General features: G+C 36.3%; 1 protein-coding gene across 2 annotated transcripts in view; it reads right to left on the bottom strand.

The window, feature by feature from the left end:
* Nucleotides 1-23,659, bottom strand: part of LOC145673762 (ly6/PLAUR domain-containing protein 6B-like) — a 116,913-nt gene that overhangs the window by 6,543 nt on the left and 86,711 nt on the right. Inside the window, exons 3-4 of one of the 2 annotated variants that reach the window (XM_081743511.1) lie at nt 21,971-22,051; nt 18,552-18,685 (exon numbers count right to left, since the gene is read on the bottom strand). In XM_081743511.1, the coding sequence (XP_081599637.1) occupies nt 18,552-18,685; nt 21,971-22,051 (215 nt within the window). The remainder of the gene's footprint in view (nt 1-18,551; nt 18,686-21,970; nt 22,052-23,659) is intronic. The other variant, XM_081743512.1, reaches the window with a different exon arrangement.

Genomic DNA, 23,659 nt, shown 5'->3' with positions numbered 1-23,659 from the left:
GGTCGCTTGATCATTTTGGATGTATTTTTATATATTATTACTATATTAATTGGCAACACAAAACTTACAGAAAAATAAATAATCGAGTCAGTTTGTGAATGGTGGTAATTTTTGTTGAGCACCGCGTGCCAATTAGTGACTTTCTAGACCAGCGTTTCCCAACCTTTTTCAACTTGCAGCACACTACGGGTGTAAATGAATTCTTGCGGCACACTTATAGATATTATTATTATTTGCAAATATAAAATACCATGGTGTTTTTTTCTATGATTACTGATCTGCTCACAGAGATGAAAGCTCGATCACTGGTTTTCCCGTATGCTAATTCATTATGTTTATTTTTTATTCTAATTTTAAAGTAGAAAACAACTGCAATGAAATATAGGACTCAGATTTTTAAAAATATGCTTTCTTTTTCGAAGCCTATATCCAACCTTTCACTAAGAACAAAGATCACTAAATAACGAACGAACACACAAATGTCTTGTACTTTGCTGTTTTAACCAAAACCGGTGCATATTATTGCAATCACACAGCTTGCGATGCGTCGAAGTCAAAACACAGCTGTTGAATAAAGTGTTGTTCTGTCATTCACGTGCGAATGAGTGTTCTACGGACGTTCACATGACGCGTACCTTACAAGTGCTTCCATTTCTCGGTGTTAGTATGACTCACAAATGAAGCGTAACCAAGCAGCTAACCGTGGAAATGTGTACGAGCCGAAATACTGTCTGCTACACAGTAATAAGTGTAGAATAATATATTACAATTACAGTAAATTTTTCCATGGTAGACATTCATAGCAATGTGAAATACAAAAATATACATATTTTCCTATGTCTTGCAATTTGGTTGCTGTAGAATTAATAATTTTGTTTCGATTTCTTCGCGGCACACCAGCGTTCCATTCGCGCCACACCAGTGTGCCGCGCCACACCGGTTAGGAAACGCTGTTCTAGACGATAGTGTAAAGTTGTATATCTTAGGATTGGATTATTCAAAAACCTTGCAGCGAACATCATTTTATTCAGGACTTTCGCTCTTCAATTTTGTGTCTTAGTATGTAAAGACTTAATAGGTTCAAACACTAACAGGTGAATATTACTTCTTAATTTTAGTATCAAAATTTAACAAATTCCCCTATTTAGAGCTTGGGAAGGTGAACTGTAAAATTTTATTATTTTGATAGCTAGAGACTGGATGTTAGGCAAAATGCCTATTCTTTAATATTAAAGATATGATCAAAAATAACCTTTTAAAGTATATAAGGGGTCATACTTTCGATTTAAGCTAATTTTATTTTGCTTACTTCACCTATTTCGCTCCTTACTGCTCAAATAATCCTTTTAATGCCTAATGTTGCCTATCCTATCCATTTTTTTCTTCAAAATGAGCCTTTATTGGGAAAATATTTGGTCTAGGAATTAATTCGTGCTGGTGGACAAAAGATGGCGCAACGAACGGAGCGTCCCACAGTTCCGTGTATCCACACATGTGTTGCAAACCCCTGTCATCGCGTATCGTTCGTAGTATAGGGCAGTGGATTAAAGCGTCAACAACACCAGTTTGTAGTTAAGTGAACATGGCGCAATTTGTGCCTGATAAAGTGTTTTTGCGGGGTGTCCTGCTGCATTACTTTAACATGCAGAAAAGTGCGACTGAAAGTCATCGTATTTTGGTGGAAGTGTATGGTGACCATGCTATAGCTGAGCGAACGTGTCAGAAGTGGTTTGCACGGTTTAGAAGTGGTGATTTCGGCTTGGCAGACCAAGAGCGAGCTGGACAGCCAAAACAAATTCAAGACGAAGAATTGACAGCATTGCTCGAGCAGGATTCGTGTCAAACGCAGGAACAACTTGCAGCAGCATTAGGCGTTGATCAAACAACAGTCTCCAAACGCTTGAAAGCCATGGGAATGATTCAAAAGATGTCACATTGGGTTCCACATGAATTGAAAGACAGAGACGTTGAAAGACGAAAAACCATTTGCGAATTGCTGCTTCAACGACAGAGCAGAAAGGGGTTTCTGCATCGAATTATTACGGGTGATGAGAAGTGGATCCATTACGAGAACCCTAAACGAAGAAAGGCCTGGGTGAAACCAGGTGAACCAGGTCCATCACAACCAAAACGAGATATTCACTGTGCAAAGGTTATGCTGTGCATATGGTGGGATATGAAAGGTGTGGTGTACTATGAGCTGCTGCAACCGGGTGAAACTATGAATGGAGAACGTTATCGACGACAATTAATGCGTTTGAAGCAAGCTCTGGCCAGAACACGACCAGAATGGGAGAACAGACATGATAAACTTATTGTTCAACATGATAACGCTCGCCCGCATGTCGCAAAACCGGTCAAAACCTATTTAGAAAATGTCGGATGGGAAGTTTTACCCCACCCGCCGTATTCACCAGACGTTGCTCCTTTGGACTACTACTTGTTCGATTGCATGAACAACGATTTGATTGGACAGCGGTTTACTTCTTCAGAAGATATCGAAACATGGGTCTCTGACTGGATCGCTTCCAAGGATGAGGACTTCTTTCGCCACGGAATCCATACATTGCCTGACAGATGGGCGAAAGTGGTGGCTAGCGATGGACAATATTATTCTTAAGGTATTTATGCATTTTGTGTTTGTACTACAGCTTCAATGTGTGCGTACCAACCGCACGAATTAATTCCTAGACCAAATATATAATTTATATAATATAAATAACACCTACAAACTTGCATTAAGTGTTTGTAATCAGAAGCACGTGGTACATTATTACATATAGAGGCTGCACGGTAGCTCTTGCACTCGCTTTCGCTGTAAATATACACTATATAAAATGAGAAGCAAGCAGTGAAAATATCAACACTTTTCGTAACATTCTCCAGTCATGTTTCCGTTTGAAGTTCAAAAGAAAGGAGAGCTTTCTAAAAGCACTAGTTTAAGTCTTTTTTCTGATGGTTCAAGGAAAAGGATTCATCAAGCAAGGTAATGTTCCTCATTCACACCACAGATGCCTAAAGGAATTAAAAATTCCGAAACTAATTTAAATGCAGTGGTAGTTACTGTTGCACCCCGTCAGAAAATCCTGAATCTGGTCCTGTAGACATATAAGGCATACCAAGCTTGGTTTTTATATATACTGTAAAACAAGATATTAATAGAAAGGTATTTTTCTAAATTCTATAAACATGTTTCAGACTTGAATCTAGTTTTTCTATTGTATTCAGTATTTACCTTCATTATTTGGATTTACATTTTAGTGCGTATTTTACTGCCAATTTTTTTTTTTTTTTTTTTTTTAATTTTAAGTGTCAATTTGCCAACCTATTTTCCAGGTTTTTAATGCCTAAACATCCAGTCTTTGACGATAACTAAATATCGCACTGTACTCATTATAGTTAGAGTATTAACGCTGATACATGCTTCTTATTGTATATATATATATATATATATATATATATATATATATATATATATATATATATATATATATATGTATATAAAGTAAATTTTGTAAATCTGGCGAAGTTTGAAGTATGATATATCTTGTGGGACATGAAATACAAAGTTACATTTCACAAAATATCCATCTATATGAGACAAACCAATAGTAAAAGCTTCAACTTTAATACTCGACTTTGAACAAAATCACTGATATTCAAATAGTGTACGGAAAGTGCATCTTTACGCTAATTCTAACAGTTTTTAAACGAAATACTTTACCAACTTCAATCATAAAGCATATTGTTTTATTATTTTTATTTTTATTTTAATATCGAATTATTTACACTTTAGAATAAACTCATACGATTCAAATAAGAAGCTAATTTGAAAAATTATATAACTTTGATAACCAATCACGAATAAAAACAAAATATTAAAAGCAGTAAGAAAAAAAGAGCCTGGAAAATATCAAACTGCTTATTGTAACCGAATTAAATATAAGTTTCAACAGGTAAACTCCCAATGTCACTACACACTCATTATTTACAGTGTGTATTACTTTATCATTTTGAACTTTGCCTTTTTAATTAGATATCACTAGTTTATTTATCGCATTGCAGTAAACTCTTTACTTTTAATTACATAGTACTAATTGCTTCTAAAATCTGAACAATATCTGGATATTTTAAAATTTATTTTCGTTACTAAAAATATATTTCTGTAGAATAAAAGAAGAATAAACATATTGTACAAAAAGATCCTTCGTGCATTGTCAAAAAAAGGATTAGGGACAAAATATCAGCAGAGCCAAAACCAAGTTCAAAATATGTCAATATATGCCCTTATCTATATATATAAAAGAGAACGCACAAAATCCTTTGTCCGCTCATCACGTTAATACGGCTGAACCGATTTCTTTCATTTTTGGGGGGTTGTTAGGATTTGGACCCTAGATGGTTTTTATCATATCACTTTAATTTTCAATTAGCAGTGTCTTGAGATAATTGACCAATCAGGTGTTCATACGTAGAAAAAATCCTTTGTTCGCTCATCACGCTAATACGGTTGAACCGATTTCTTTCATTTTTGGGGGGTTGTTAGGATTTGGACCCTAGATGGTTTTTATCATATCACTTTAATTTTCAATTACCAGTGTCTTGAGATAATTGACCATTCATGTGTCCATACGTACAAATCCTTTGTTATTAGTTCATCATATAAAAATAAACGTACTTATATGCAACCCGCATGACCCTGTGACTCGGCGGGTTAACATAAATGACAGGCGCTATAAATCACTTGAAAGCGAAAAAGTAAAAATTATCTAAGTAACAAAGTTTATTGCGTTCCGGGATGACCGCAGCGAAGCGGGGCGGGTTGGGGTGACCGCAGCGAAGCGGGGCGGGTTAACATAAATGACAGGCGATATAATGTTAACATTAGTGCAATCTTCTATGGTTTTTATCATATCACTTGAAAGCGAAAAAGTAAAAATTATCTAAGTAACAAAGTTTATTGCGTTCCGGGGTGACCGCAGCGAAGCGGGGTGAACGCTGCTAGTTACGAACTAAATGTTAAAACAATATGATTGAATGACATTTACCTTTGCATCCAGACATATACGCCAACAATCCAGACGAAATACTGAGTTTTCATTGCCAACATTGTATCACAAACTGAAAACGGCCAAAAAAATATTTAAACTCCTTCGACTATGCAGCAAAGAAACATGTATTATACACTAGAACTTGCTCTCACGAAGATAAATGTTGCGAATTCAAGATAACAGCCGGTGGTAATTGTTTTTTTTATGCTAGCACGAGGCTAGCTACCTCTGAGAGGGCTACACCCTCTTTCAGGAGAAGATTTGACGGAAAAGTAGGATTTTGGTTAAGGATGGCTGGAGTAGTAGGGACCCAGTTATGGCGAACTGAGTCAGCAAAAATTTTTGTGACGTCATAGGTCAAAGGTCAATGACCTTGGCCCGGGGTCAATGACCTAGGGGTACCTAGGACCACCCCCTCTAAATTTTGGCAGGGGTACCTTGGCCCACCCCTTAAATTTTGGCAGGGGTACATAGGACCACCCCCCTTAAATTTTGGAAATTGCCAAATCTAAAAATTGGGTGTGGTAGCCTAGGACCATAGTATGTACCTCTATCAGTATTGGGTGTCTATGTCGTTCCCTTTCATGGGTAAAAAATTGCCAAAAATTCAAATTTCGGGGGTTTTTGACCTAATTTATCCCCTTTGATGAGGTGTTATTACCTTATATAGTTATATGGGCGTATACAGGGGTTCATTACCTTTCATAAGACATGGGTATATTAATGCACCCTTTGAAAAATTTGGGAGGGGTACCTTGGCCCACCCCTTAAATTTTGGAAATTGCCCAATTTCAACATTGGGTATTATAGTACAGGACCCTAATATGTATTATAATAAATTTGGGTGGTCCACCTCATTCCCTTCTAGGGGTACCAAATTGCCAAAACTATAAACGTAAGCAATACGTTATACCACGTGTTTGGTTTTCGACCTAATTTATCTCCTTGGATGAGGTCCTATTACCTTATATGATTATATGGTCATGTATAGGGGTCCATTACCTATCATAAGACATGGGTACATTGGTGCACCCCTTTAAATTTTTGGGAGGAGTACCTTGGCCCACCCCCTTAAATTTTGGAAATTGCCCAATTTCAACATTTGGTATTATAGTACTGGACCCTAATATGTATTATGATAAATTTGGGTGGTCCACCTCGTTCCCTTTTAGGGGTACAAAATTGCCAAAATTTTAGTACAAACACGTGTTTGGTTTTTGGTCGATTTTATCCCCTTTGATGAGGTGTTATTACCCTATATAGTTATATGGTCATGTATAGGGGTCCATTCCCTTTCATAAGACATAGGTACATTGGTGCACCCCGGGAGGGGTACCTTGGCCCACCCCTTAAATTTTGGAAATTGCCCAATTTCAACATTTGGTATTATAGTACTGGACCCTAACATGTATTATGATAAATTTGTCCACCTCGTTCCCTTGTAGGGGTACAAAAATTGCCAAAATATAAACGTTGTACCACGTGTTTGTTTTTTGGTCCATTTTATCCCCTTTGATGAGATTCTATGATTACAGGGGTTCATTTCTTATTATAAGACATGGGTATATTGTTGCACCCTTCTTAAATTTTGGCAATGGGGGTCCACTGAAATTGTCCAATTGAAGCATAGTACAGGACCTCAATATGTTTCGGTGGTCCTATTACCAAATTTGTTTAGTACAACCACGTGTTCGGTTACTGACTCAATTAAGGTTATAAGGTATGGACGGGTATCCCCTTTCAATTTGGTAGGACCCTTCGGGTGTAGTACAGTCACGTGATCGATGATTTGGTTTTAATGCGCGACGAGGTCCCTGGTCAATGTTCTCTAGGAATTAGGTGGAAACTTTGCACAGGGTTCTCGTCTTATATCGCACAGTTCTTTAGGAGAATCTGATAACGTTGTATATAGAATGGACAATAAAAACACATAAATAAGCATAAATTGTATTTTATTCATTTTTCTGGTTTCTTCTTTTTCTTTCTTATTGACAATGTTTGTATATTGAGCTGGGTTTCTTCATTAGACTGCCTCCTCTTCTTGATTGCGATCATTTGTTTCCATGTTTTGCAGCATAGCACCCGTTTGCAAAGCTTCGTATTGTGAATTCTGTAAAAAAGAACGAGGAAAAAGATGATTAGTATAGAAATAGATGATGATAAAACAAATACACTTACAATGATAAATATGATAAAATTACCTGGAAGGTATATTGCAACAGTCTACGATCATTAACCGTGGGTACTGTTGTGAACAAATATTGAATTTCACGCAGAGATTTTCCTTGGGCTTTACAGCACAAATAAAAATAAGCATAATAGCCACATACGGATGAACCAAGACTTTGCATTTGGCTATTATTATATTTATAGTATATACAATGAAGTTTTAAGAATGCAACATGTTGTGGTACATAAGGAGGAAGGCCATAGCTGTCACAATATTCTCCAACACCGCGATGATCAATATAAATTGCAATCCAATGACTTCCTAGTTTTGTGGATGGATCTGTATTTACAATGATTGCCAGAGGAAGAGAAATCCGTGAGGGCAACTCATCGCTTGCAAATACCCCGGTAAAATGATTTCTGAATAATGGACTACCGTGTAAAGCACTAGCTAATTGTAATGTATTCAACATCGTGAATGGAAATGATACATAACGTATACGTACCTTGTAATTTAAAAGTCCAGGATAATGTTGCGCTGGTGGTCTATCTCTAGGAGTGAGGAAAACTCTCCATACACAATACAGTTTGCAGGTGCTGCTAATTTCTCTTGGAAATGAACTTCCAATCGGATGGCTCCATGTCGTTGTAAATTCCAATAGTGACAATCTCCAGCAGAAGAATCGGGAGTTAGGTCAAATACAAACAGTGTATATCCATTCTTGTAGTCGGCTCTTGAAATTGTATTTCCAGTATTGGTAAAATGTATGCCAGAGCCTGAGAACAATGTGTGGTACGATGAAATGTAGAGATTTTCTTCAAAGTTGGGTTGCAATGGTTTTGAAGGTACAGCTTTTCCATCCACGTACAATGTAAAGAAATTAATGTTTAGATGTTGAAATTCAAATGGATTGGTGGTAATAGTTCCACTGGATGCTTCATTCGATGTAAATCCTACAATAATACGATTTGGCAATGTTCCCATAAACAGGTTATCAATAGTTTTTGATTGTATATCCTTCGGGATGGTAAATGATTTCATTTGAACCCTTGTCAGAGGATACTTTGCCGGTGTAGATTGTAAAATTTTATTGTGTGCCAATTTGACACTAGGGCTGATGCTGACTTTTTTCACCTGCAACGATGCATCTAGAATATTGATTTTTGCATTGACACCACTTTCACCGGCCATGAGACAAAAGTTTGGCTTTGCAGGAATAAGTTTCACACGTAATTCCACTCCATGAATTAAAAATTTATCTTGATTAAAAATGTCACAATGAAGATGTCCAATCATATCGAATTTCATACTTTGTTTTGTCAGTTCATAGCGTTGTTGAAATCCTTTGTTCTCACTTGTGGTTGCGTTCATATGACCAGCCGTATCTTGAAACCACATTGCTGTTTGTAAATGTGTATTTTTAGCTCCATCACTATAATTGAGTAGTTTTTCCATGTACGAACGATATGGATGATTATGTGACGGAAATGAAATCAGTTTATTGTTCAAGTAGATTTGTACTTCACTAAACATAGCATTTAGAAAATCATTGACAGGTGCAATTGCTTTATCCGTATTGATGAAGGAGGAACCATCTGGTTTCACAATTTGTGCTTGGATGTATAATAAGGTTTGTGGTAAATCAATATATTCATCACTGCTACCACTCACTACAAATTCTATTGGTGAATTTTCAGCTATTGAACTAATTGGTTTGTAGCCTATAATACGATTGTCCAGAACACTGGTTTGCGTTTGCAACGTTGAAAAAATGTCCAATTCACTTTTTACACATTCACAGGATTGATGATGTAAGAAAGCCATCGTTGAATTAATCAAAAATATCTGGTGACGATGCCAATGATCTCTTCTTCTTCTTATGTGATAATTTACGTCTCTTTGTAGGATTGATGGTGTTGTTGATCGTTGGAAGGTCAACCTCAAACTGAGAGCAGTCATCCCATTTTCGTTTATGATATCCACTTCCCAGCATAGTTTTCAACTTGTTTTTAGCTTTTTCTTGTAAATTCGATTTTGCCTCTTGCATACGTTGATGAAACGATTCTTCCAGCGGTTGATTCGAGATCACAACATCATTAATCATATTGGCACCTGATTTTAATAATTCTTTTCCCACAGTTTTAGCGCCTTGCTTCACAAGTGGTAACACTGAACGAAATAAGCCACCAAGGAAACTTCCAATGCCATGTCCTGCTTGATAGGGACTTCCCACATAGACGTTGCCGATACCGGATAACGCTTGTTTTTGGTAGTATTGCAAATACGGATCAGTCATGACGACGACGACGGAAATGTAGTTTTGTACACACCGTTCCAAAGGTGAATGGCATCCGATGACCTGTGCTATCCCTTATATCGATTTGTATTTGCTCAAAATTCATTTTTTCCACCGGAACATAATGTGCAGGATTAAAGATTTGTACTGCATGACTTCCAAAAGTATGATTCACAGGATCCATGTTGACAATTCGTAGCAAGGGTACCATTGTATCTCCAACAATGACAGATTCAATAATGTCACAATAGACGTACATTTGTGATGGTAAGCCTAATCGTACATCCGGTGTATATTGTCCCTTTTCCATATCTTTTAAATCACTTTTCGGGTCAAATCCAAGCATTAAACTAACACTTGGTGATAATTGTACAGAAGTATGGATTTCCTTTTTGGGATGTCTTATGAGGCATATATTATTAGTTGCGTCATGAGATATAAATAAATTGGTTTCTTTATGATGTATATTAATTGCATGAATAAGATCCCGTATATTGTTATAATAGCGTACAGGGATCGTTACAACCTTCCACGGTTCCTGATCATTACTACTTGATGATTTGTAATATATTTTATTGTTTTTACTGTTAATGTTCAGCAAAGAATGTGGATAATGAATCTCTACAATTGCCACATCCCATTTCTGGCGAAACTCTACACGTCGTTGTAATTTCGTAATATATGAAGTCAATGTATTTTCTGGAAAATAATCCATGGAACTATTACTGGGAAGTGTAACGTAAAAATCTTGATCAGGTTCCATTCTTCTTCTTCTTCTTCAATGAAGTTGCAGGGATCCACGAATTGAATGAGGAAGGATATCCTTTCCACTGGACGAGATACTCCTTTCTGCGACCTTTTGTTCTTGTACGTAATATTTTATCGATGAGGAACGTCGAAGGGAGCGGTACTGGTTGTAATTCTTCTCTGTAGAAAACACCATCGATAAGTTGATGATTTAAATCCTCTAGTCGATACACTGGTGGGTTTCTTGGTACAATGGCTTTTACTCTGAATATTTCCCAAGTCCAGTTCTCGAGGTAACCCTTGTCAAAGATACGTTTTGTTTTACTTATACGAACAGTATCACCAACAGACAAATCCGTATCTTGTTTTGAACGTTGTAGCTTTTTGTCGTATAAGTTATGCCACACCTCCAGTAAATTGTCCTGAGAAACGTTTGCAGGTGCCATTTTAATACTGGAATGCCGAAACAAAATTTTGAAACGAAAAACATTCAAACAAAAAAAATTCAAACGAAAGAAATTCAAACAAAATTTTGAAACAAAAAAAATTTCAAACAAAAAATTTCAAACAAAATTTGGAAACGAAAAATTTCAAACAAAAATTTTAAACAAAAATTTGAAACGAAAAAAATTTCAAACAAAAAAATTTTAAACAAAAAATTTACAAAAAAAAATTTTCAAACAAAATTCTGAAACGAAAAATTTCAAAACAAAAATTTCGAACAAAAAATTTTAAACAAAAAAATTTCAAACAAAATTTTGCAACAAAAAATTTCAAACAAAAAAATTTTCAAACAAAAAATTTTGAAACAAATTTCAAACAAAATTCTGAAACAAAAAAATTAAAACAAAAAATTTCAAACTAAAAAAATTTACGTTTCACGGTTAACCGTCAAACTTTATCCGGTTTTTAACTATTCGATTAACAAATAAACGGTTTTGATTATATTTATCAGTGAGTCCAAAATGTTGAACGAAACCAAGATTTTTAAATGTTAAACAAAACTTAAAAACTGAATGCAGCAAAGATTTGAAAATCAGCAACCAATCAGATTGCACGAAAGATAGTGATCAGCCAATCAGATTGCACGAAAGATAGTGATCAACCAATCAAATTGCATCAACAATAACTTTGCCAGTGTTGTAGCATGTATTCCCTTAAGACTATGAGTCATAAGATTCAATAAGGTTAGCTATGTATCCCTGTACACTACCTCATCAAGGTCAATCACGTGGTACATCGTATTGCTTACGTTTATATTTGGCTGTAATAATCAATACCAATGACGCATTCTCAAATTATCCTACAAAGTTTCAATGTACCAATGTCCTAGACTCCTAATCCCATCATAGGTCAATAACTGATCACGTGATCATAATGATTTACCCAAAGAACAATTACCAATTATTGATATGACAATAAGAAATGTACCCCTCCCAAAATTAAAGATTGGTACACAAATACACCTGTGTCTTATGAAAAAGTAATAAATCCTGTACTTATTCAATAATAAAGCCGGTCAATAACCTTTAAATTTTGAATATTTGGCCATAAGAGGAACACCAATGGGTCCTAGAAAACGTTTACCGAATTTTGTTATTTGAAATTCTCAAATTTAAAAGGGAACATAAACATATAAAGGTAATAAACCATATAACGTGCTAAATAGGTGTCAATAACCTCCGAAATTCGATTTTTGGTAGTTCTTTACCCATGAAAGGGAACGATGTGGACCATCCAAATTTATAGTGGTACATATTGAAGTCCTGTACTATGATACCAAATGCTTATATTAAAACAATTTCTAAAACCGAGTGGATGAGCCAAGATACCCCTCCCAAATTTTTCAAGGGGTGCGTCAATGTACCCATGTCTTATGATAGGAAATGAACCCATATACATGACCATATAACCATATAAGGTAATAGAACCCCATCAAAGGGAAGAAATTGGGCCAAAAACCAAACGCATGGTACAACATATTGCTTATGTTTATATTTTAGTAATTTTTACCCATGAAAGGGAACAAGATGGACCACCCAAATTTATCATGATACATGTTGAGGTCATGTACTATGATACCGAATGCTTAAATTGGAAAATTTCCAAAATTTAAGGGGATATGGAATGGACCCCTATACATGATCATATAACCATATAAGGTAATAGGACCTCATCCAAGGGGATAAATTGAGCCAAAACCAAACACGTGGTTGTACTAAAATTTGGCAATTTCGTACCCATCAAAGGAAACGTGGTAAACCACCCAAATTTATAGTAATATATATTAGGGTTCTATACTATAATACCAAACATGTAAAAAGGGGCAATTTCCAAAATTAAAGGGGTGGGCCAAAGTACCCCTCCCGGGGTGTACAAATGTACCTATGTCTTATGATAGGGAATAGACCCCTATACATAACCATATAACCATATAAGGTAATAGAACCTCATCCAAGGGGATAACTTAGGTCAAACCAAACACGTGGTACAACGTATTGCTTACGTTTATATTTTGGCAATTTGTACCCCTAAAAGGGAACGAGGTGGACCACCCAAATTTATCATAATACATGTTAGGGTCCAGTACTATAATACCAAATATATAAAATGAGCAATTTCTAAAATTTAAGGGGTGGGCCAAAGTACCCCTCCCGGGGTGCACAAATGTACCTATGTCTTATGATAGGGAATAGTCCCCTATACATAACCATATAACCATATAAGGTAATAGAACCTCATCCAAGAGGATAAATTGGGCCAAAAGACCAAACACGTGGTACAACGTATTGCTTACGTTTATATTTTGACAATTTTGTACCTCTAAAAGGGAACGAGGTGGACCATCCAAATTTATCATAATACATGTTAGGATCCGGTACTATAATACCAAATGTTTAAATTGGGCAATTTCCAAAATTTAAGGGGTGGGCCAAAGTACCCCTCCCAAATTTTTAAAGGAGTGCACGAATATACCCATATCTTATGAAAGGTAATGGACCCCTATACATGACCATATAACTATATAGGATAATAACACATCATCAAAGGGAATAAAATCGACCAAAAACCAAACACGTGGTATAACGTATTGCTTACGTTTATATTTTGGCAATTTTGTACCCCTAGAAGGGAATGAGGTGGACCGCCCAAATTTATCATAATACATATTAGGGTCCTGTGCTATAATACCCAATGTTTAAATTGGGCAATTTCCAAAATTTAAGGGGTGGGCCAAAGTACCCCTCCCAAATTTTTCAAGGGGTGCACAAATATACCCATATCTTATGAAAGGTAATGGACCCCTATACATGACCATATAACTATATAGGATAATAACACCTCATCAAAGGGGATAAAATCGACCAAAAACCAAACACGTGGTATAACGTATTGCTTACGTTTATATTTTGGCAATTTTGTACCCCTAGAAGGGAATGAGGTGGACCGCCCAAATTTATCACGATACATATTAGGGTCCTGTGCTATAATACCCAATGTTTAAATTGGTCAATTTCCAAAATTTAAGGGGTGGGCCAAGGTACCCCTCCCAAAATTTTCAAGAGGTGCATTAATATACCCATATCTTATGAAAGGTAATGGACCCCTGTATACGCCCATATAACTATATAGGGTAATAACACCTCATCCAAGGGAATAAATTAGGTCAAAAACCCCCGAAATTTGAATTTTTGGCAATTTTTTACCCATGAAAGGGAACGACATAGACACCCAATACTGATAGAGGTACATACTAAGGTCCTAGGCTACCATACCAAATTTTTAGATTTGGCAAATTCCAAAATTTAAGGGGGGTGGGGGGTGGTCCTATGTACCCCTGCCAAAATTTTCAAGGGGTGCATTAATGTACCTATGTCTTATGAAAGGAATGGACCCCTATACATGACCATATAATCATATAAGGTAATAGGACCTCATCCAAGGAGATAAATTAGGTCGAAAACCAAACACGTGGTACAACGTATTGCTTACGTTTATATTTTGGCAATTTTGTACCCCTAAAAGGGAACGAGGTGGACCACCCAAATTTATAGTGATCTATATTAGGGTCCTGTACTATAATACCCAATGTTTAAATTGGGCAATTTCTAAAAATGAAGGGGTGGGCCAAGGTACCCCTCCCAAATTTTTAAAGGGGTGCATTAATATACCCATGTCTTATGAAAGGTAATGGACCCCTGTATACGCCCATATAACTATATAGGGTAATAACACCTCATCCAAGGGGATAAATTAGGTCAAAAACCTCCGAAATTTGAATTTTTGGCAATTTTTTACCCACGCCCATATAACGATATAGGGTAATAACACCTCATCAAAGGGGATAAATTAGGTCAAAAAACCCCAAAATTTGAATTTTTGGCAATTTTTTACCCATGAAAGGGAACGACATAGACACCCAATACTGATAGAGGTACATACTATGGTCCTAGGCTACCATACCAAATTTTTAGATTTGACAATTTTCAAAATTTAAGGGGGGTGGTCCTATGTACCCCTGCCAAAATTTAGGGGGTGGGCCATGGTACCCCTTCCAAAATTTAGAGGGGGTGGTCCTAGGTACCCCTAGGTCATTGACCCTGGGCCAAGGTCATTGACCTTTGACCTATGACGTCACAAAAATTTTTGCTGACTCAGTTCGCCATAACGGGGTCCCTACTACTGCTGGTCTAAGTGAAGGTAATTTATTTATTTATTTACTTTATTAACTTAATATCATTGTGTAAGTCATTATGATATTTGCGATCATAATCATTAGGATGTGAGGAGGAAAACTACACATATATATAACTTAACAAACATATATAAATTACATAGTACAAAATGACAAAAAAAATGAATGATAGGAACAAATATACATATAGATAATAATAGATCATGGAAAATAAGAAGATATCTGTCTGGAGATACAGACATAGATCATGGATGACGAATGGATATAGTGGCAGAGAAAGGACGTACGTAAGCTTCAATGATTATGTTAAATCATGATAAAAGGATGAACGTGAAAGATGAGATGAGGTGCAAGCACAGGACAACACAAGGGAGATGTTAGGAAGACGAATGCAGTTATCTTCTGCCTAGGGGCGACGCTAGGCTAATGAAGACAGAAGGAGCCCTGTTACTTACAAGAGGATTTACTGTGCACTATATGAAGGAAAAACATGAGGTAGATGAGCATGCATACGATAATCCTCCAGAAGTGTGAGGTCTAGGTGATCAGGGGGAAGCGAGTAGCAATAAAGGGTGTAAAGTAAGTGTAACGGTGTGTAATAATATCGGGGTCGGGTGGGATGGAGTGCAAGATAGTGCATAGTGGCGAAAAGAAGAGGATGATGTTGAGTGTAACGTGAGGTGATAAATCTTTGACGGAGTGTCTCCAGGTGAAATTTGAGAATAGGAAATGTGATTAGTGAATACAGGTCACGAGTAGGACTAGGTAGAAATATGCAAAAGGCAAGGCGGAAGGCATGCCGTTCGAAAATATCGAATTGCTTATAATAGGATAGTGGAGCGGAGATCCAAGCTGGAAAACCATATGTGATGACTGGTCGGAGGAAAACTTTGTAAGTATTAAGGACTATACTTGGAGATATATATAGTGCCGGTGAGACGTTTCAATAAATTAAGTCTGTTTCGCACTTTGGTTGTCACTGATTTGAGATGTGGGGCCCAAGTCAGACGGTGGTCAAAAACTATCCCAAGATAGGTTACTGTTTTTGAAGGCCGGAAGGGGAACCTGGTTAACTTTAAGAGAAAGTAAAGAAGGGTTGCGATGAACTTTGGTGCGTTTGCGTGGCGGAATAAATACTATAGTTTGGGTTTTGGCAGCATTTATTGTCAAATTCCATTTGCGACACCAGGCTACGAAGCGATTAATAGCTTCCTGAAGACAGGCATTGATTTGTTGGATAGTTCGGCAGAGTGCCAGAAAAGATGTGTCGTCGGCGTATTGTAACAGGTGAACATTGGGAGGTAGCTCGGGAAAGTCTGCGACAAAGAGGACATACAATAAAGGTGATAAGGCAGATCCTTGTGGCACACCGCACAGTAAAAATATAGGATGAGAGAGTGCGTCATTGATAGCAACATAAGACAAACGTCAGACGAGAAAATGATAGATGAGGCGGATGATTGTGATAGAAGTTTGAGTTTAATGAGTTTATAGATAAGTGCCAAATGCCAAACTTTATCAAAGGCTTTTTCAAGATCAAAGAGAACCAGACATGACGGTTGTACGGAGTTATAATGATTTGTAATAAGTGTAGAAAGGCGGAGTAATTGGTCATTTATTGAATAGGAAGGTCGAAAACCAGCCTGATGAGAGGGAATAATGTTTCGATCTGCTAGATATGGATGTAAGCGTTTGACGAGAATGCGTTCGAAAATCTTGCTGAAAGTGGAGGTTAATTGAATCGGTCTGTAGGATGAAGTTTCGGATGGTGGTTTATTCGGTTTTGGAAACATTAGGGTTTTTGATAATTGTGATCTCTGGTATACATTTATTCAAATAGATGTCAAACACGATACGCGAGACGGTACGTTTCAAACGAGCACGTTTACCCTGTGGAGAAAAGAGCACACTGAAAACAACGCAACAGTTATTATTATTATTATTATTATTATTATTATTATTATTATTATTATTATTATTATTATTATTATTAGTAGTAGTAGTAGTAGTAGTAGTAGTAGTAGTAGTAGTAGTAGTAGTAGTAGTAGTAGTATATTTGTAGTAGCAGTAATAACAGTACGATTAGTATTGTTGATATTAGTAGTATGATGAGTAATAATAATGCGAATTAGAAGAAGACAGCAAATGTGTTGTTGGGCCAGTTAAGTAACAAAGGACTTCGGCCAGTGTTGATTGTCATTAAGGTTTCAAATTCCACGAACAATAATGAAACAATCATACCGCAGGGATTCGAAGTCCGGACCCTTGAGTCGCTGACTTGACACCTCAACCCACACGAATACAAGGTCGGCAAGAAGAATAAACTGTATAGGATTATTGTTATTATTATTATTATTATTATTATTATTATTATTATTATTATTATTATTATTATTATTATTATTATTATTATTATTTGCCAGCCTGGTGATAGTGTGGGTTCAGGCGTCAAGCCAGCAATTCAGAGATCCCGACTTCGAATCTCGGCTGAGGTATGTTGTTTGTGGTTCTTAAAACCGTAATGGCAATGCCAGAGGACAATCAACACGGGTCGAAGACCTTCGTTACTGAACTGGTCCAACAATGCATTTGTTGACTTCTTCTTTTTACTCATTATTATTGTTATTACTCATCATACTACTAATATTCATAATACTAATAAACATACTACTACTACTACTACTACTACTACTACTACTACTACTACTACTACTACTACTAATAATAATAATAATAATAATAATAATAATAATAATAATAATAATAATAATAATAATAGAATGCCATTTTGTGTTGTGTTTTCAACGTCTCTTTTTTCTACTGGGTAAACGCGTTCGCTTTGAACTTACGATCGCATATCGTACTCAATTTGACATCAATTCGCATAAATGACGTTCCAGAGATCACAATCATCACCGACTGTTATCATCTTGAGTTTGCGACATTTGTCTTCGTGAGGAAACAAGTTCCAGTATATCAGATTCATATTCCATCCAAGGTATCTATGACAAGAGTACACAAGTTTCAGGGGTATGGGGAAAGATCATTATAATGCCTGTTCTACGACGTTGCTAATCCTAGGAGTAAGCATGTTTCCATCTTCCAACATACCCTTCTACTTGTGTAAGTTTCAATGCAATACTCGTCGAGGAGTTGGATAGCAATCCCTTGTAAGTAATGATGATGGCAGAAGTAAATGGGGACTAAATGATATCAGAAGTAAACTTCGTTGTAAGTTATGATTCTCCGAAAATTTTTAGTAAACCAACTGCTTTCTATTATTGTTAATAAAGGAAATTCTTTTGGCTTCAAGTGTTGCTATTGTGCACTATCGCGAAAAAAAAAAATGGTAGGAAATGTAACTGCTTAAAGATAGTAAAAAGAGTGGAATGAAGAACATGAGAAGAAAAACTCCAGGTTATCATGTTGTTCATCACACTCACACATAATTTTGGACTAAACTGATTCAAGGCAGCAGAGGAGAAAACTGTGCCACTGAGATGTACTCCATATTCTTTCATTTGTCTTCTATCCAAATGCCTTTGATATCGTTGATATCAACATATAATTAATTATTTTTGAGAGACTTACCGTTTCATTTTTGGTTGATCTGCATCCAACAGTCTTCCATGTGCACTCGGATGCGAGAGCACACCTTTTGCTGACAAACGTGCTTTGCCTTGATGCTTTGTCCATCATATGCACGGTATGGCAGAAGGCTGTGCCTGCAAAAAAAAAAAAAAAAGCACTTTTTTATATTTGGAATTCAAGAATGAGAATTTCACCGATATATAGTAATGTTATTTTATATTCGTAAGAACAATAAAAGACAAAAACAAATTTGTAGAAAGGATAAAGTCTTAGCTTACGTTGAAAGGTAACATGTTTCTTCCAGTCGAGTGATATAAATTCATGTAACCTCAATTTCCAGTTGTTAGGTATGGTGGCTCAGTGATAGAGTGCTTACCTCTGGTTTCTGGGGTCTCTGATTCGATCGCCTTCCAAGTATGCTTCTGGTAGACAACACCTTGCCAGTGGTTTTACCGGGGTACTCCCGTTTCCTCCCACTTTCTAATTTCACCAAATTTTCCCATCATCATTCATTTGCTCTAATCATCGTCTGCCTTCACCTAAAGAGCATAACGTGCGACGTTAAACTCAAAGATTTAATATATATATATATATATATATATATATATATATATATATATATATATATATATATATATATATATATATATATATATTAATTTCCATTTGTGTGAGATATGGATATTTAGGCACTAACTTCATGCCTTCAATATTACTCTGGTAGTATTTATTTAAAACAAACACAAAGAGAATTGTCCCGAAATGTGTCATGCAGGCTAACGGAAATGCTCTTACATTAGGAATCAAGCTACGAGGGTATTTAGCAATTAATATTTTCACTGTTAAAGGCTTCCTTTCACAAATAATAATAATAGTTATAAAAAGACCACGAATCCTACGCTAATCCTTGTGTAATTTCAGGAAGTGTTTCCCGTTTATCGAGCACTGTATTTCTTTTATGTGTTAATGAGGTGTGCAAGTACTCATTGGGATCTCTAGGGAAAAGCTTATTTTAATCCCCTCATTACTGGTCTTCCATATTGCAAAGCCGTTGGGCAACACTCTCCGGCGAAGTGTCTTCTGTGGCTTAAACATTCTAAGCCACACACTCTCATGTATACGCGCGCAGACAGAGAAAGAGATGGTGACAGAGTACAATATACGTTTGGAAGAAGAGGGAGAAACTATGAATAATTAATTGAGCGCAGAAACACGTTCTCTCTCTCTCTCTCTCTCTCTCTCTCTTTTAAAGTTCCCATTAGCATCACCATACGCACACAGTAATTAAAGCTTCTATATTAACGAAAACGAAAGTATGGTTAAGAAGTAGTTGGAAATAAAATATAGGCCCATTCTTTTTGAGAAACAAAAAATGAGAAATAAATCGTACAGACCTATATGTTTTATTTTGGAAAACTGGAGATGTAATTATCACATTCGCCAGACAAAATTTTTACCTAAAAAAAACAATATCAGTCTATATGTACGAAACCTACATAAACAACGGATAAATTAAACAACTCGGTAGCTTTTTGAAGGAGATACCGTGCCACCACCCCGTCGGAATTGAGTATGAAATATCGATTCTCAACTGCTTTCAAAAGAATAACTGCTCCCATTAATATATATATATATATATATATATATATATATATATATATATATATATATATATACAGAGAGAGAGAGAGAGAGAGAGAGAGCAAAATGGTATTATTGTAGTTCAGGTTCGGCAGTGCTGGTTTTCCTAAGTTTTTAAACTCTTCTTGATTAAAATACGTAGAAATAAACATTTACATTGAGAGGTAATATTAACTTTTTCAGATTTTTTTTTTTTTCACTAACTGAATTTTGGACTCATAACCAGGGACGCCAAAAGATTTTTTTTCAAAAGGGGCAAAATACCGATTTAGAAAGGAGCAAAGAACCGATTAGAAGGGGAAAAAACGATTCCAAGGGAGAGAAAGGCCGATTACAAGAGGGAAACGACCGTTCGAAGGAGAAAAAGACCGATTCTAAGGGGGAAAAGACAGATTCCAAGGGGAGAAAAAAAAGCGATTCCAAGGAGAAAAGACCGATTCGAAGGGCGTAAAAGACCGATTCCAAGAGAGAAAGACGAATTTCAAAGGAGATAAAATACCGATTACAAGTGGAGGAAAAGACCTTCTCCAAGGAGAAAAGACTGATTCCAAAAGATAAAAAGAACGATTCCAAAGGGAAAAAAGAGCGATTCCAAGGAGAAAGAGACCGATTCCAAAGGGGGAAAAGACGGATTCGAAAGGGGAAAAGACCGATTCCAAGAGGGTCAGAACGGTTCCAAAGGGAGTGAGAGACCGATTTTAAGTGTAGCAAAAAACCGATTTCAAGAGTAGAAAAGACCGATTGGAATGAGAAAATGACTTATTCGAAGGGAAAAATTATAATACCTGGAGAGTGAAAGCATTGTCCGGCTGTAAACAAACTTCTTTCCTACCGCTTAACCAATAAATGAAATTCATGATGAACGAAATCTGGAGATAGTGATGCGAGCAAACCTTTAACATACAATGCGCCGCCCGAAGTCCTCCCTCCCAATAAATGATCAAGATGTCAAAAGAGGTGGTAATAGGTAAGAGAAACGTCAGTGGAATATGCCGAGTGAGGAAAGATTTAAAATCGCAAATCTTGAGGTGTGTTTACAGATCTTTCACTGACTCATGATCATCCATTGTCATGCAACATCATGTACCTGTGTCTGTTGGTCATTGGTGAGTGCTCGCAGAAAAGTATGAGGTACATTTCCTAAAATTAAAGCACTTAAACGATCTGTAGTGATGGTTTTGCCTCGGCCGAGGAAGACGTGATTTGATTTTGTGATTGGCGTCCCTTTCAGCAGCGAGGCTATATGAGACATAGACATACAGCCTAACGTGTAATCCGTAGCACAAGAGATCCCGCCGGGAATAGAACTCGGCTCTCCCGCTCCAAAAGCGCATACACTAACCGCTTACCCACTAGTGAGCTCAAAGACATGATAGATAAGACCAACATATAACACCATATCAGAAACAACATCTTATGTGGAAGCTTCCTCCTGGTTATATGCTTAGGGTTACCATTGGTGTGGTTGGCCCTGGTTCGATTCTCAGTGGGAACACATGTTCGCATCCTACGTCAAGTTATGACTCCACGCCTACCCGCAGTGATGAAAGGAATATGATAAACTCCCATCCAACCAAATAATCCTTGTGCGAGATTTGAAAATCATGTAATCAGTTTTCACACACTGTCCTAGACGTTTGCGATCTAGACATAATTCATGTATATGCATTGAGAAACCACGATATTCTCAAGAGTGAATATACTATATAACATGTACGTGTGCCACCGCATAGAAGCTATTAAAAAACAAATAAAGGGGGAGGAAGAGTAAAGCTTACCTTCTGGGCAAGGCCTGTCAATGGCAAACTTATTACACACTTCATTGTCACTAACGTTGACGCAGGTGTAGCACGTGATAACTGCAACGAACCAAAAAAAAAATCAAAATGGCATTATTTAAAATACGAAATGATGTTTACACAATGAAAGTTTAACGCGTAATGAGAAATACGCTAATTAAAAACCTCGCTACGACTGACAAACAAACAACGATTGCTAGAATTCATTACAGTCTCTCTCACAATGAGATGGTAAGATATAATCGGTACAAAGCACTGAACGAAAAATGTTCAGCTTATTTTGGGTGGTACGCAAAGAATAATTAACTAGTAGAAGTAAGAGTTTTTTTTTTTTTTTTTACTATGATTAGATATTTTGATTGCTTTATCCCAGTGGTTCGCAACCTAGTTTACCATCGTCAGGTCAGCGTACTTTGTTCTCCATTTCGTAAACCTTACATATGCACTTTCAAACTTACGTATATTCAACCACTTATTTCTAACAGATTTAAATCCTAAGATCCGGAATAATTTAGAAATGTCAAACAAAATATTATTGTATCAAAGTTAATATCTCTCGAGGTTATATTGGAACGTGGTCTTATTTTTACATTTTGTATTTTTTGCAAATTCACAAATAGTGCAAATTTAATCTTCTTTCACTCTTTAGTTTTGGTTGATTTCAACACCAAAGACCTAAGGTCAATGGAAGATAAATATCAACTTTCAATTAAACTCGAATAAATGATACAAGAGATCGTGGGACAGAAAGACAAAAGGACAGACACAAAATCCCCGTTTGAGCCAAATGTAAGAATACGGCCTATGGAATGAACCTAACCTCATGTACCTAGGTACTAATATAACCTAATATATTGATGGAATGAACCTAACTCAGTGCACTAATTTATCTAACCTGTACCATGGAATGAACCTAACCTTATGCACAAATCTAACCTAACCTATATTTTTGACTGAACCTGACCTCATGCTCTAATCTAACCTAACCTCTACTATTAGACCAAGATATAGCACAATTTTATTTACCCCTGCTTGCCATAAGCTTTGTTATCTGCTTAACTATATCCATAACCTAGTCTTCAGAAAGGCTTTTCTTAACGTTGGTGAGTGATGGAGGTCAGAGTAATGACGTCATCAACATGGCTCCCGCCAGAATTCATAGTATAAGTTTTAACTGAGGATATCTTTCCACTCAATGAAGGTAGACATTTCGTTCGTGCATCAAATTGAAGACAATAAACATGTCTAAAATTTGGTGTCATTGTCGTTTATTTACTTTGCCAACATCCAACATAAGTTAAGTAAGTTATTATGTAAGTTATTACAAAATAAATACAAATATTGTCTAAAAAGTAGTTAACAAGGAACAAATACAACATGATAAGTCATCAGTTACCGTTGAGTTTATTTTTATAGTCGCTGCCTTAACCTATAGTTTTGGATAATTCAAATTCTGGTCACACTGTAATTTCTATAGATGGCAACACTGAAAATTCTTCCAATTCATATTTTCGTATGTAGAGTAACATTTTCTATTACTGTAATAAGTTACATTTCATTATCTGCTTTCAAGTACGAAAAACGAGCAAAAGAAAAATTGTTAACATTTGAAAAATATTTAGTAGTCTGTCCCCTTAAGCATTGTTTTTATACTAGATCTTATTGGAT

This window comes from Thermobia domestica, chromosome 17, assembly GCF_964235325.1.
Source record: "Thermobia domestica chromosome 17, izTheDome1.hap1.1, whole genome shotgun sequence".
Classification (NCBI taxonomy): Eukaryota; Metazoa; Arthropoda; class Insecta; order Zygentoma; family Lepismatidae; genus Thermobia; species Thermobia domestica.
Note: the sequence above shows the minus strand (reverse complement) of the source record. Positions and strands in the feature narration are given on the sequence as shown.